This window comes from Protopterus annectens, chromosome 5.part1 (genome assembly GCF_019279795.1).
Source record: "Protopterus annectens isolate FY-2018-M chromosome 5.part1, PAN1.0, whole genome shotgun sequence".
Taxonomy (NCBI): domain Eukaryota; kingdom Metazoa; phylum Chordata; order Ceratodontiformes; family Protopteridae; genus Protopterus; species Protopterus annectens.
The window spans coordinates 567,889,042-567,903,175 of NC_056736.1; the positions used below are offsets into that span (position 1 = coordinate 567,889,042).

A 14,134-nucleotide genomic window follows, 5' to 3' on the forward strand; every position below is an offset into this window, starting at 1 on the left:
GTTTTGAGTCTGCCCAAATAGGAATTAAATGTATTTCCATCAATGAAACAAAATATTCTTACTCTGTATGACAATCAGTACAAAATGCTGTTGTCATTGTGCATTTTCTTAAATCCATAGTTTTCTAGTGATTAGCTCTCCTATACCAAGCCCACCACCCTAACCTGTTATTGTTGCCTTAATTTTAGGATGCCAAATTGATCATGTTGTCATCAGACCAAGGACTATCATGTAGAGCCAGTCCTTATAAAAGGGTGTACTTACCCTCTGCATTTCCAGTTCAGCACCCATACATTTTGCAAGGTGACATTACATCATTTATACATTTGCAAAGAAAGTAGTTAGAACAAAATCATGCTATAAATAGTCCTACACCTTGTAGTGGCTGCTGTACCCCAGGCCTCCACCTGGGATCAACTATACCATGAAAATAACACACTTTCCTTACAGGATGTGAGATATGAATATAGAACACTATCCAGCCTTCTCAGCTGTATCTTGAACCTGGGCCTAACTTTTCACATCCAGGTTGCTGCATAGTTATGGATAAAACCCCTACGCCAGATGACCAGCAAAACTATGTAGTTTTGTTTCTGTCTTTCCTGCTTGTCTCACTATCAACAATGTTGTAAACCAAGAGCATTGAAGTAATTCTTTGTGTCTGGCCTTATCACAGCCCTGTTTAATTAAAGTGAAACTACAGCCAGCTGGTTCATAGGTACATACTGGGCTATTCATCTGTGAGGATCTTAACAGGCCTAGCCTTGTATTCCCATGGTAGTTTTTAGCCCTTATATTTTGCATGTGAGTAACTCAGAGGTGAGAAGAAGAAGGATATACTTGTTGCCCCTATCCATGATGCACATGGGTGCTAAACCAGGTACGAAGTTGTAGCTTTTCAGTTATTTGTCCCAATTATTTTTGAATAGAATAAGAGGAATACTTCACTTTATGTGGAGTAGAAAAAAATGGTTCCATAGAAGTGGCATTCTTTGTGATACCTACTTATCCCTTCAGAATGCCCTATTTATGTTGAAAAAGAGATCAAGATTGTTTGAGAAGGTATTCACGCTATCACCGGACTTGCAAATATGCAATTAATTCTGATAGGAAAGGTATGTTGAGGTTCTATAGTGAGGTAAAGGTTGCGTCATAGGAGCCTGTATGATACCAAGAAGAGGGACAATGCTTTGACATGGTCTGCATAGTTTTTGTGATTTAGACCCTTGATTGTTTTAATGGAAAGTGTTTTGTTCACTCCACTTGTGACAAGGGTCTGGACGGGTACATACTGAATGGTGCATTATATTCAGTGATCGACCTGATGAAAGACAAGTACAGTAGAATAATTACATCTTGGGACTTCGACACAGTACCTTTAGATATAAGCTGTGCAATGAAAAAGGACTTCCTTACAAGGGTGAAATATGTGGTGATCAAAGGCAGTTCATTGTCAACGCAGGTTCCCAGATTCCTAACTACAAGATCAAATTTCAGGGGTGTGTTGCCAATGTGAACATTACAAGGGAAGCTATTTGTTTGGGAAGTACCCTCTTAGCGGATTTTGGTGCCTTTTAGGGAGTTTATGATGGCACCAACAGTTATCTACACACTTTGTTAGCCATAAACCCATTCCATTTGCTTTAATGCCAGAGAAGTAAATGCTGAAGAAGAGAGAGCCAAGGACTGAACCATGGGGTACACTGCTAGTGACAGATCTTTTGGAGTAGATAGAGACACCCACCTTCATTTCCCCGGAATCATTTGTGAGTCAGTTTGCTATCCAATGAGTTACATAGGGATTTACATTTAACTGGGAGAGTTTATGATACCTGACTATAGGATGGTGTCGGATGTCTTTGTGAAATCTAGATATGCAGTGTGTACAGATTTGCTCTCATCTACTGCTTCATATAATTTGTGGAGAAGGCAACTTAGTTAAGTAGGCAGGATCTGCCCTTGAATCCAAACTGGCTGGTTTGTAGGCTACCTATGTCTTTATTCCATAATGATCTTTCCATATCATTACAGGTGAGGCTGGTCAAGCTTACAGGTCTATAATTATCCAGGTCCATTGCTGCATTACCTTTGTGCAAAGGAATGAGTCTTGCTGTCTTTCATTCATCTGGCATGAAGCCTATCTGCAGACAGATATTGAGTAACTTCTGTAGGAATTCTACCAAATCATTATTAATACTGACCAGTAAACATTTATCTGGATCCCTAGAAGTAGAGTTCTTGGCCTTGGATAGAACATTGAGGACTTGCTTGTGGGAGATTTGGGGGTTTGGATTCAGGCATGTGATCTGGAAATATAGGAGGGGGAGAGGGGGGTTGAAGTTTGAGCTAAATTTGTCCATTAGTAGCTTGGCTATGTCATCTGGGTATAACTATGTGTTATTCTTTACAGTTAGCGCTGTGCAGAGCTGAACATTGTTTCTAATATAGTTAGATAAGGCTCTGAGGTTATCCTTCACCTGGCTTATTTTTGCTTCATATCTGGCTTTGGTTGAGTTGACCAGGGATCAGAATTTCTTGTTTAGTTTACCAAGACCATCATTGGCATATTGAGAGTTAAGTTTACTTTTTTACATGTAACGAGTTTTTTTCTATTATAGAGCCTGTTCATAGTATGGTTCTACCACAGGTGTTTATTTTTAAATTTGGTGTTGCATTTACTTCAGAAGGGGACAAATATGTCTAAGTAGCTAATATTTATGGCAAAAATTAATAGGTGCAGCACCCAGCTGGATAGAAGTACTTTCATCAAACTAAAAAAACACTGTGAAAACAAATAAAGTCTATCCAAGCCAAATATGACGTAAATTTGGCCTCCCAGAGCAAGGGCAACCACAAAACATTCTTAACCTATGCTCAAAACCTCAAAGGCAATACACAATTGTGTGCAAGTGCATTGTTAATGGAGCCACCTATAATGAGCTAGAATATAGGCAAACCTACTGGCAGGCAAATTCAGCTCTAATTTAATCCCTTTCTCCCCCCTCAACCTCCACTCAGGAAATACCATCAAATATAACTCCCCTACTATTACTAGTGAACAAGTTCTCAATGTTCTCTCTAGGGTCAAGAGCACTGCATCGATGAGTCCAGATAAAATAACAGGATCCCTTCTAAATAGCATGAAACACGAGCTATTACTACCTTTGGAATCGCTATTTAACAGTAGCCTCCAAACAGTTTTCATGCCTCACAAATTAAGAGCAGCAACAATCATCACTCTGCACAAAGGTGGGCCATCTACAGACCTGGAAAATACAGACCCATAAGCCTCACTAGTCTTATATGTAAAGCTAAGGAAAGAATTATCATGGAAATGATCGATAATGACATAGGAAACCTCCAGTCACTGGAGCCAACCAATCTGGATTCATCAAGGGCAGGTCATACCTACTCGACCTGGTGGACTTCTTTGAGAAGGTCACCAAAGCAATGAATGAGGGCAAAGCAATTTACACTGCCTATCTTGACCTGGCCAAGGCATTTGACACAATACTCCACCGGGGCATTGTTGATAAACTCAAGAGGTTAGGTATGAATCCTTATGTCACACAGTAGATAGTCAGCTAGCTCACAGACAGGATCCAAAAGGTTAGAATTAGGGAGAATTAGGCCAGTCACAAGACTCCTTCAGGTACCAGTCCTGAGACAGCTCCTTTTTGGCATTTTCTTCTCTGAAATCAAGGCCAATGTTAAGGGCTTCTGGATGACCAAATCTGCAGATGACTGCAAATTAGGAGCAGTCATAGAATCCCCCATCAACAATAATGTTCTCCAGAAAGGGCTGACACAGGCAAATAATTTGTGTCAGAGTAATACCAAGAAGTGCATAATAGTATCCTTCAGGAAGTCATCCACCCATGGTAACTATCATATTGACAACCCACCCTTAAGAGTCGATCCAGTAGTTAGGGACTTGAAGACACACATAGAAAGTAATCCAGCCTTTGACCATTATGTGTCTACAGTAGTGAGGAAATCATTCTATGTTGTGCAACTTATAAACAAAGGTATGGGATTTAGGTCCAGAGATGTCATTGTTCCACTATAGTTAGCATTCATTGGACCTATCATTAAGTACAAAGCCCACTTGGTATGTACCTAACCAGGCACATCCAACAACTGTAACATCCACAGAGGTAACTCACTAAAAGAATATAGATTGTAAGTAGAATGTCCGCAGACCACCTCAAAGCCCTGTCCCTGTATTCTCTCCCCTACAGGCTGTTGGGGGGGAGATTTATGCTTGGCATACATGGTATTGTCTGACCCCACCCTGATGGACCTCCTGCATACCCCAAAGTAAACAGCACCAGAATTACTCATTCTAAAGGCTTAAACCTTGCCTGTGATATACATAGAACCTGCTGGAGAGCCATATGTATCCCAGAGAGTACCCTATCTCTGGAACAGGCTCCCCATCCATGTGATGCAGAGTTCCTCCCAAGCCCAATTCAAGTGTAACTTGGACAATTGGATGGGGAACAGGAAATTTGTCCCTGGTATGGCACCTATGTCTCTAATGGACATAGGCAGCCAGTAAATGTTTCATCTTCCAAGCCCCTGCTTGCACTTATCAAGGGTACCAGAACTTGTCAGAGATTTGGGATGTGTGGCTAGGCTTAAAAAGGTCCTTGTGGTTGTTTGCCTAGTAAACACCCATGAACCTATGAACATGTGCATAGAATTTTGCATTAAAGGATTCCACATAAGCAGTGAGGCTGTCAAGATGAAAGGAGCATTTGAATTTCACCACCTTATCACTCTGTTTTAGTAGATTAGTCTTGGCATAATCTCTGAATACTGAGGTATTTGAACATGCTTCTGGCTTCAGTATTAAGGTGACTGTGACTGTTTTATGGTCCAATTTGACCAGGGAAGAAGTTACAATTAGTGGGGAGCAAAACTGCTGCCCCATATTGATAAGGACCAAGTCAAGAGTTTTACTGCCCCTGGCTGGGGTACAGAGTAAGTGATCTGGAGAGTTTGTATTGATAAAATGCAGGAATTTATTTGCATACAGTTTGAGGATGTATAGGTCTCCAAGTTAAAGGAGGGGTAGTTGACTTCTCCCAGGAGAATGGTGTTTGACTCAATGCAGAGGAACTTCATACTGATAAGATAGAAGGTACAGCCTGAGGGGGACAAAGAGCGGGACAAAGATGGGTCATGCAGTTAGTCCTGTTGCAGAACTTCACTATTAAAGGACAAGAGCCCTATAAATCTAGAATCTACATGACATCATGGCTTGAACAAAGTGGCGTAGTGGCATTGGTTGTATGAACCCATTCTCTAAAGTTAGCTTAAAATTGTATACATACAAATTGCTGAAAAGTATTCAGTGCAGAACATTTAAAAATAAATTAGTTCAGAAGATATCAGCACATTAAAACATACAGGTCATAACTTCTTCTGTCAAGAATCAGTGACAAAGATGAAAATAATCAGGGCAAACACACTAAAACAGGGGGTTTTAAACTGATACTGCCGATTTAGACTAAGATAGCTTGGATTAACATGTATTTTCTGCAGCAAGTGAAGTCTGTAACTTATTTGGTTACTGTAATCCTCCATCCTTTTCTGCAAAACTCACGTGTTATGAGGAACAGAACAAAATTTTGAGTCAAAATCAGGGGTTTGCTGGAAAATAAGGGGTAGTTGAGAGGTGCAAAGTTATTCTGTCTAAATGATTAAAAATGACTAAAATTCACAATCATGCATTGTATACTATACACTGTGCCATTTGTTCAGTAAGAACTTCATGCCAGTAAAAAGTGCATCTCATCTTTTAACAGTCTTCATATAGCCAAAGCAGTTACAAAACAATATGAAACGTTTATGCCAAATACTAGCTTTAAAACAAAGTATTTCTGATGCAACAGAGAAACTTTACTCAGTACAGTCATGATATTCTGTCCCAAGTAATGTCATACTGCGTATGCTGTGTCAAAACTGTGCAGTGAAGGCCATAGTAAATAAATAATTGAAGGTCCTGAGGTTACTGCAATAATGTTATGAAAAGTATCTGGAAAGTAAAACCAATGTCATTTAAAAATTTAAGGTAATTATGTTGTCAAGCTTTACATGCAGGCAAAAGACAGATAACTAAGGTACTGATATCCATAAAACAGAAAGATCATCATATTTAATTCATTTTCACCTGTATGTCCAAGGGGAGATGCTAAGAAGGTTAGTGGGGAGTCGGAATGCCTTCTCTGTTGTGGGATTTCTTCCTGATGGACAGGTACGATTCTCCTTTTCCATGGGAGTCAGGTGCAAAGCATGATGAAAGGCACTCATCATACCAGTTGTCAGTCTCCCAAACATCTGTTCCAAAACCTGCTCTGGCAGATCCATGCATGCTTTATTCCTCCGAAGTCGCTGGGAAGCATGGACACCTTCAGTTCTAGAAACGATCACAAAAATGACAAGCGCAGCAGGGACCATTGTACCCTGAAATGCGTGATTTAAAAAATTAATAGTGTATCAGCAAAATATTCAAAATTTACATAATGATATAAAGGCCAGATCTTCTTTTGAATAATCAAACAAAGAATGAAATCAGGCAATTTTACTTTTCTGAGTTGTCATTATAACTTGATCTCTTCTAATGCAGTTGCCAACAGTCTTACTTAGTGGTTATGATACTGATGCATATACGATTTATGTTCTGTATAACGAGGTCTGTATAATGATATTCTGTACATATTCATGCTATGACTCTAAGAAAATTACTTTGAAATATTTTGTCCAAATAAAAGATTTCAACCAATAAAATATACTTGCATGTAGTCAATCTTACCTTGTGTCATGCAAAAAACACATGTTAAAAACAAGTTCACAGACTCACACACTTGCATGCATGAATGTGCACACACACGCATAAGTGTGTGTGTGTGTGTGTGTGTGTGTGTGTGTGTGTGTGTGTGTGTGTGTGTGTGTGTGTGTGTGTGTGTGTGTGTGTGTGTGTGTGTGTGTGTATATGTATATATATATATATATCTAGCGAGAGAAAGAGGGAGTCAAGTTAATTTATTTGGAAATGGAATTAGATTTTTAATGAGAATGGATGTCATATGACATAAAGGTCACTATAGTTCTCATTTAAACCAAAATGCATGTATTTAACTTGCAGGGCTAATGGCTGAAATATCACTTCCAGCAGATAAGATTAAGCAGTGCCAAATGGCTTATCTTTGAAAACTCTTTTCCTTGTTATCACTGAAAAAATGTGTAAGAAGGTTTTCCTGTTATTTTCTTAGAATGTTTCTCTTCCTGCACACCCCCCAAAAAACCTGTTTCCCTGCCTGTGTCCCAAGCCTTGGTGATACTCTCTGTCCTAACACCAGTCTTTCTTGACATCATACCAAGGGGCACTCCTGCACTGGTGACCTTCCTGCTTTCCCCAGAGTAAGAACCTCCACCACCATGCAGCCTTTTTGCTTTGAGGCTTTTTGATACAGAAGGCTCATATTATTTGTCTGGTACCTTGCCACTGGATCCATGAAATGGAAGCCAGAAAGCTGCTTTTGCCTGGTAGATAGCCTACTGAGTGTAAGATAATGGTCCGTATCTATTCCAGAATATGGATTGCTTTTCTGCAAAGTGGTCGTATATGTACTCCCAGTTGTTTTTTATATATCACTTAGTAGTTGTATTGTCTGTGTGATTGTTTTTTTGTGTCTTTCGGCTTTTCCCGGTTAGGGGTCGCCACAGCGGAACTCCGGTCCGCTAATGATTGGCAGTAGTGTTTTACATGCTGGCTTGCTGGGCCTAACGCACAACCTTCAACGAAGGAGCGCCCGTCGCCACACAGAAGATGCTCTAACTGAGAATCGAACGGGCAATGTCTAACTGTGAGGCGACAACACTACCGCAGCACCACCACCGCAGCGTGTCTGTGTGATTGTAAGATTCTGAAATAAAGATTTTGTCAGATTAACTTTAGTGTTAGTTACACAGTTCTTATTTCTTATCTCTTTCATGTTTATGTGTAAGAAACATTCTTTTGGAGATGAAACAGCATCATCTTAAGGGACATTGTGCATAATAAGAAGGCATCTGCTCTCAAAATCTATAGGGCAGGGGTATGTATCATTCCAAATTAAATTTACAGGCTATCTCCCATATGAAAGCTCTTTTGCAAATGCTGCCAGGACTGTGATTTGCTACTCTAAGGAGTCTGCATCCTGGTAGCATAGATTTTTCACTTGCCACTAAGTATATTCCAAGTGCAGCCTTGCATTTGTACTATAAGGACATATGAGGTCATGAATTCTCCAGTTCCCAGAGGTAATGCCTTGTTAATGGTTCTACAGGCTTCCCTGTGCTTCCCAAAGCAGCTGTGGTACATCACTGAGTGTTATTTCATTGAGACCTGATAACTTAAGCCCGATACACTAAATGAGCTTGAAAGTACATACATGTTTTTACACTGGGTCAAGCACACCTCGCCACTCTTATCCCGAGGGCTTCTCTGCCTACATTTCTTTGCTTCATAAGACAACTATGATGTTGTGCAACTTTAGTGTAGATTGTAAATTATGTACTTTGAAGCCTCATTTGCTACATTGTTTGCTTTATAGTCTCGCAGTGAAGTGGGACTTGAATCCCTTAGCCAAAAAGCTTAAGATTACTTTGCCTCTGTCTAATTAGAGACATGTTGTTGCTGAAATGAAACTTTCCTCTGTTCCAGGAAATTAATTCTCTGTGATGGCATCATCTGTGGGCTCTCTAGGCTGCTGACTGATTTCCTAGGAAAATTTAAATCTGTTTTATCAGATTTTTACAAGTGGGTGATCTGCTGTGATCAGGATGTCAATAAAAGGTAGACTTCTGAAGATCCGATATGTTCTTGGTAAACAAAGAGTGACACTGGTCACTTTATGAATATCCCTGGTGCTTTGGATAGGATAAAGAGGCATGGGTATAAATGTGAAACTGAAACAGACAACCTGGAATCTCAGCAACAAGGAACATATGAGAATGCATATAAGCTTATTTCTTGTCCAAAGTACCTGTGCAGTTTTTTTTGCCCTTTCAGTGGTAATAATTTTTTTTTCTGTCAGGAAAAAAATATACATTTTTTTTTTAAATAAATCTGTTGAGGTCTTAGATTCCACTTATATAGTTTTTAATTAAATCCTATTCCATTTTAGTACATTTGATTCCATTTTCTTGTCTTGTTCTTAAACAGCCACAAAGCTACATCTATACTTTTGTGTAACTGATAAGGCGGTGGGCATATGTCTGAAACTTTCTTCAGCAAAATGTATGGTGCAAGTGGATGAAGTGAATGATAAATGTTCAGACGTGAAACTGGAAGCCTGGCCCCATGGCTTACAGGGATAAAGTCCTGACTAAATCATAGATGACCTGAGTTTTTTTTTTTCCTTTGCGCTTTTTTGACTGTCTGCCTGCCAACCATCAGGCTTCCTCAAAATGGACACAACCTGTTCATCCCCATGCAGAGGGGTTACACCCAGTGCTGGGACAACAGCCTGTCTGGAGTGGGAGATAGTCATTTAGGCAGCCATAACGGAGCTTTGACATACTGGCAATGAGGGTGTTTGTAATGACCTACCCCCACCACTGGACAGCAGGACACATAATCTACATCGTTAAAGAGATCCACGATGCTTATGCCCCAGGACAGGCTCACAAATTCTCCTTTGTTTACAACATGATGATCAAGCCACTGACTGAACCTGGATTGTTTGAGCTGCAATCAGGACTTTATTCCTTTCTGTCACCACAGATCGTTCAGATGACCCAAGTGTGAGTAAATGTTTGGGCACCACAGGACCCAGGTAGGTAGGGGTGAATGGGTGTGAACAGCTGATGCTGGCTCAGTCATCCTCTGGGGAAGAAGTGGTGGTCTGGTTGGCTGGTCCTTTGCAAGAAAAAGAGACTTGTGGCTAATGCAGATGCAGCTGGCAACCAGGGATGTGGAGTGTGTGTTGTGAAGCTCATGGTGGTAGCTTTTTCTGTGGGTGTGTGGGAACATGCATGCACAGACAGAAGAACACAAGGTTCTCTTACCGACATGAGCACTCACATCAGCTACCAGGTTAAGGACTTAGAAAAGGCCCATCTGTCTGCCTTAATGAAGGCTTCACTGTGGGGCCATGGACACATCTCGGGAGTGGCACTGGTGAGATCAGGTCCCTGATATGAGCCATTGGGTTGCCAGTTGGAATGATTCATAGCATAGGATTGGTAAGTCATTCAATGGACAGAAGGCTGGAGTGAATTCTGTGAGCCTGTAGACAGCTGAGTAAAGCTGTCTTTGTGTCTTCGTGGATGTTGGCTACCTCCAGTTGCTTCTTTCCTGAAACTGTGATCATCATCACACTCTCACTGATTGAAAATGAATGGGTGTTGTTAATACGAGGCAGGCTGATAGTTGGCAGATTTTCTTTTTACTGCTTGTGAACTAGTTTTTAATTTATTTTATGTTATTTTTTTAGTTTGCAGGTGTGTGATCTGGATAAAAACAATTATTTTTCAGTTGCAGTTTGTTGCATTCATCATTCATATATTATTCATTCTCTGAAACCTGCATTATCCAATTATCAGTTACACAGCCAGAGCCTGTCTCAGTAATCATTTGGCACAAGGCAGAGAGAAATCTGGATAGGATGCCAATCCATCACACGATGCATACATATACTCACTCACACATGGCATGCGTAGCTGTTGGCAGTTTCCATAATTGTCAATTTTCCTATGGCACGGCATGTCTTTGGAATTCAAGACAAAAGTGTAGCATCTGTAGAAAACCTATGCAGGCACAGGAGGAACATGCAAACTTCAGACAGACAACATCCCAGCCAAGAACTGAACTGGGGGGTTAAGCAAAATGAGGCAGGAACCCTAACTGTTGCACCACTCTGCCACCTGATATATTTGATTAAAATGGAAAAAATAAATATAAAATCAACATATCATCAGCTTTTACAGGAGTAAAAAAATCAGTAATAACAGTTACACTACAAATACCAACTTATATGGAGGCAAAAATGCATAGTAGTAATATTTAACAGTTTTTGACAATTATTAATTACAAATTGTACTAAAACAGAGATCATTCTGGAAATGTAATATGATTAAGTGATAGAACAAAAACAATGGAATCTGGTTTCAGGAAAGAGAAAGATTTTAACTTTGACATAAAAAGCTTAAAGTGGGCTGTCCACAGATGGCAACAGGAATTGGGTCATCTGTGTCGCCTAATGGATAAAGCATCTACCTTTAGACAAAAAGGTTGTAGGTTTATGGTCTATCAAGTTTGTTCAAAGGTGTGGTAGCAGTTTTAAAAGATTAATTGGAAATGTCTGGCAATTAGCATAGAAGATTAAGGCTGAGAGATGTTAATGAGCCACTTCATATGGTACAGGGTTTGATTCTGCCAGCCTTCATTTGTCTGCTGTCTGATCTTGTACAAACCACTTAACTAGACAGTGCTTTGGGGCAATTGGGAAATGGGACTAGGCTGTCCAATGGTCTCATAGACCACATGCCAACAACAAGCTATGAGCCTATAATGCTAGTCTAATTTTCATCCAAATTGTGAGACTGCATAAATCGTGCATGTTAAGTAGGCTAAGTATGAGTAAAGAAGAAGACAAAGAGAACAAGGTTCTAGAAAATGTTTTAAAATGTACAACATTCCTTAAAGAAGGACAGACAATCATATGTAACAGATTAGAAGTTGGGGTGGCAGTTAGTTGTTTGAACTGGAGAGAAAGATGGATAGTTTCTAGGGAGAGGCAGCAGTGTTCTATGGGAGGTGAGTTTGCACATCAGTTAACAAACCATGTTTAGTGCCACTTGAAGTAAATTTGTATTGTTTGTAGATAAATGTTCAGTTAGTATAAAGCCATACTGGTGGGTGGGTATAAATATACCTTACTGATGGATTATCCCTCATTTCTGGTAGGAACATCTTATAGTTTGTGACAGGTTTTGAGAACAGCATTGTTTTTGTTAATTCTCTAACTAGCATGCTTGGTGTAGGTGAGGGATAGCTCAGTCTATTGAATTTATTAAAATTTTTAAATTAAAATGTCCACTGGGAAGTCCCATTTCAGTTTAGTCCTAGGAGAAAAAAACCTCCATCGTAAAAGAGGAAGAGTTATATACATAACAAGACATAACAGTGATGTGCTTATTGGGGGTGTATTACAGATAGTGGTATGCTCAAAACATCAAACTACAACTTATCAAGCATAACTGCTCAGAGCTCAGGTAATTAGAAAACAGAAAAAAAGCACTTTTTGCAGATGGGGAAAGCCCCCCTTGCACCCGCTACACGCCTGCTAATTATATCTACCAACTCTGAGATCACACTACAGGAAGGGACAAATTGACCAATCCCTGCTGTTCTGTGATCTCACGCATAAAAAAGCCAGTACTATGTAATCGTTTTTCAATCAGCTTTTCAGTTTTTTTTTTTTTGCTGCTGAAGTTTTGACCAATTCAACAACTGCTCACTAGACATAACAAAGACTAGCTTTATAAGAAATGGCACATCTGCCATATAAGGAATCATAACTGTCTAAATTCAGTTCACCTGACTCCTGCTTCCAAAAAGTACTACTCAGTGAATGCTTTTACATTTATAGGCTCTAATGTGAGACAGGAGCTGTTTAAAACATTTTTTTTTTTGCTTTTCAAGGTGTTTCACTTTTTCCATGCGTAAGGGAGATGTGGAGGTGAAGCAACCTACAGAAGGGGTATAAGGCTTGTTTTTGGGTCCCACATATAAAAAGGCTCTTTTACTAAAGGAGCATATCTAGATAGCAGACAAGTAAATAATGATCAAAATGGGAAGAAGACAGCAGCTGTGAAGACCTATGCTCCATGCTTCCATCCCCAATATGTTGTAACTATTCCTATTCATAAGAGTTCTTTCTGCAGAAGATGACAGGGGACCCAGCAGAAGGCCTGAGTGGCTTACACAATACATCACCCCCTCAGTAATACAGCCAGACCATCCTTATAAAAGGAACCTTTTTACTTCACCTGTCAAAATTTTTTTTCAGACAAGTATTTATATTATTTCCAAAGGCTAAGTAATGGAGTTTTTCTCAGAAAACTGTAATAGATCCATTTTCTTATATATCATTGTATTCCTAAGCTGTCATATTTTGTGAGGTACATTCCAAACTTTCATTCTAAAAAATCCTTTATTTTGCAGACAGAATACAATTGTGTACACTGCTCAATGATGTATATTAAAACAAAAGTGCCTAATTCTTAGCGATACTGTCTGTTTCCAGGGCCATCTTGAAGGACCATTTATTTCTCAGTGTACATTTCCTGCTTCTGTTTGTCAAGTGTCTAATTAAAATGAAATACACATTAAAATGTACATTTTATAAAACTGAACAATGTCACATGACAACCTAAAGCCACCATGTGCTTTAGTTTATATGTATGTATTACCCTACTTTTTAAATTAGGTACACTTCTGAACTTATCATTCACGTCAGGGCTATTAAATGAGTTTAAAACACACTGCTATTTGCTTTCCAAAGTTTTTCCCCAAGTTTATTTTATTTAATAAAATTCAAAGTTACATTTTTTTCAAATTGTTTTATTTAATAAAATTTATAGTTACAGTTTGCTTTCCAAAGTTATTAAACTGTCAGCTATATCTCCCTTGCATTCATATTGCACAATTGTTGTATGCCCATAAAAGTAAAAACATGATCTAAACCATTATGCATTAAACATTTGGCTAACTCATTCTGAATGTTTCTGTTTTTAATATCTGTGAGATATTCTCTTATTCTTTCTCTAAAACTTATCATCTTTCCAACACAAAAAACATGACAAGGAAAAAAAACTGCAGTGTATACCAATTAGTTGTACTGTAAGTAAAAAAAAGTTGGTTTTCATAATTTATTTATACTGTTGACAGTATTACAATTCTGTTTCTTCCAATACAATGTTTGGATACTTTTCAAGTATTCTCTCCGTTTTTCTTATGGTAAAAAGATACTGATTTTTTGTTAATGTATCTTTTACTGTATAGCCATTTATGCAATATTTTGTAGTGAAAGCACATTTCTTAGCCACAAATGTTTTATCAGTTTTTGCCCACTTTCTA

The 14,134-nt window shown here is 39.0% G+C and overlaps 1 protein-coding gene across 1 annotated transcript in view; it reads right to left on the bottom strand.

The window, feature by feature from the left end:
* The window catches only part of IL17D (interleukin 17D), a 239,888-nt gene that overhangs the window by 181,974 nt on the left and 43,780 nt on the right, over window positions 1–14,134 (bottom strand). The window contains exon 2 of the mRNA XM_044073190.1: window positions 6,179–6,471. Within this exon, the coding sequence (XP_043929125.1) occupies window positions 6,179–6,465 (287 nt within the window). The 5' untranslated portion in view covers window positions 6,466–6,471. The remainder of the gene's footprint in view (window positions 1–6,178; window positions 6,472–14,134) is intronic.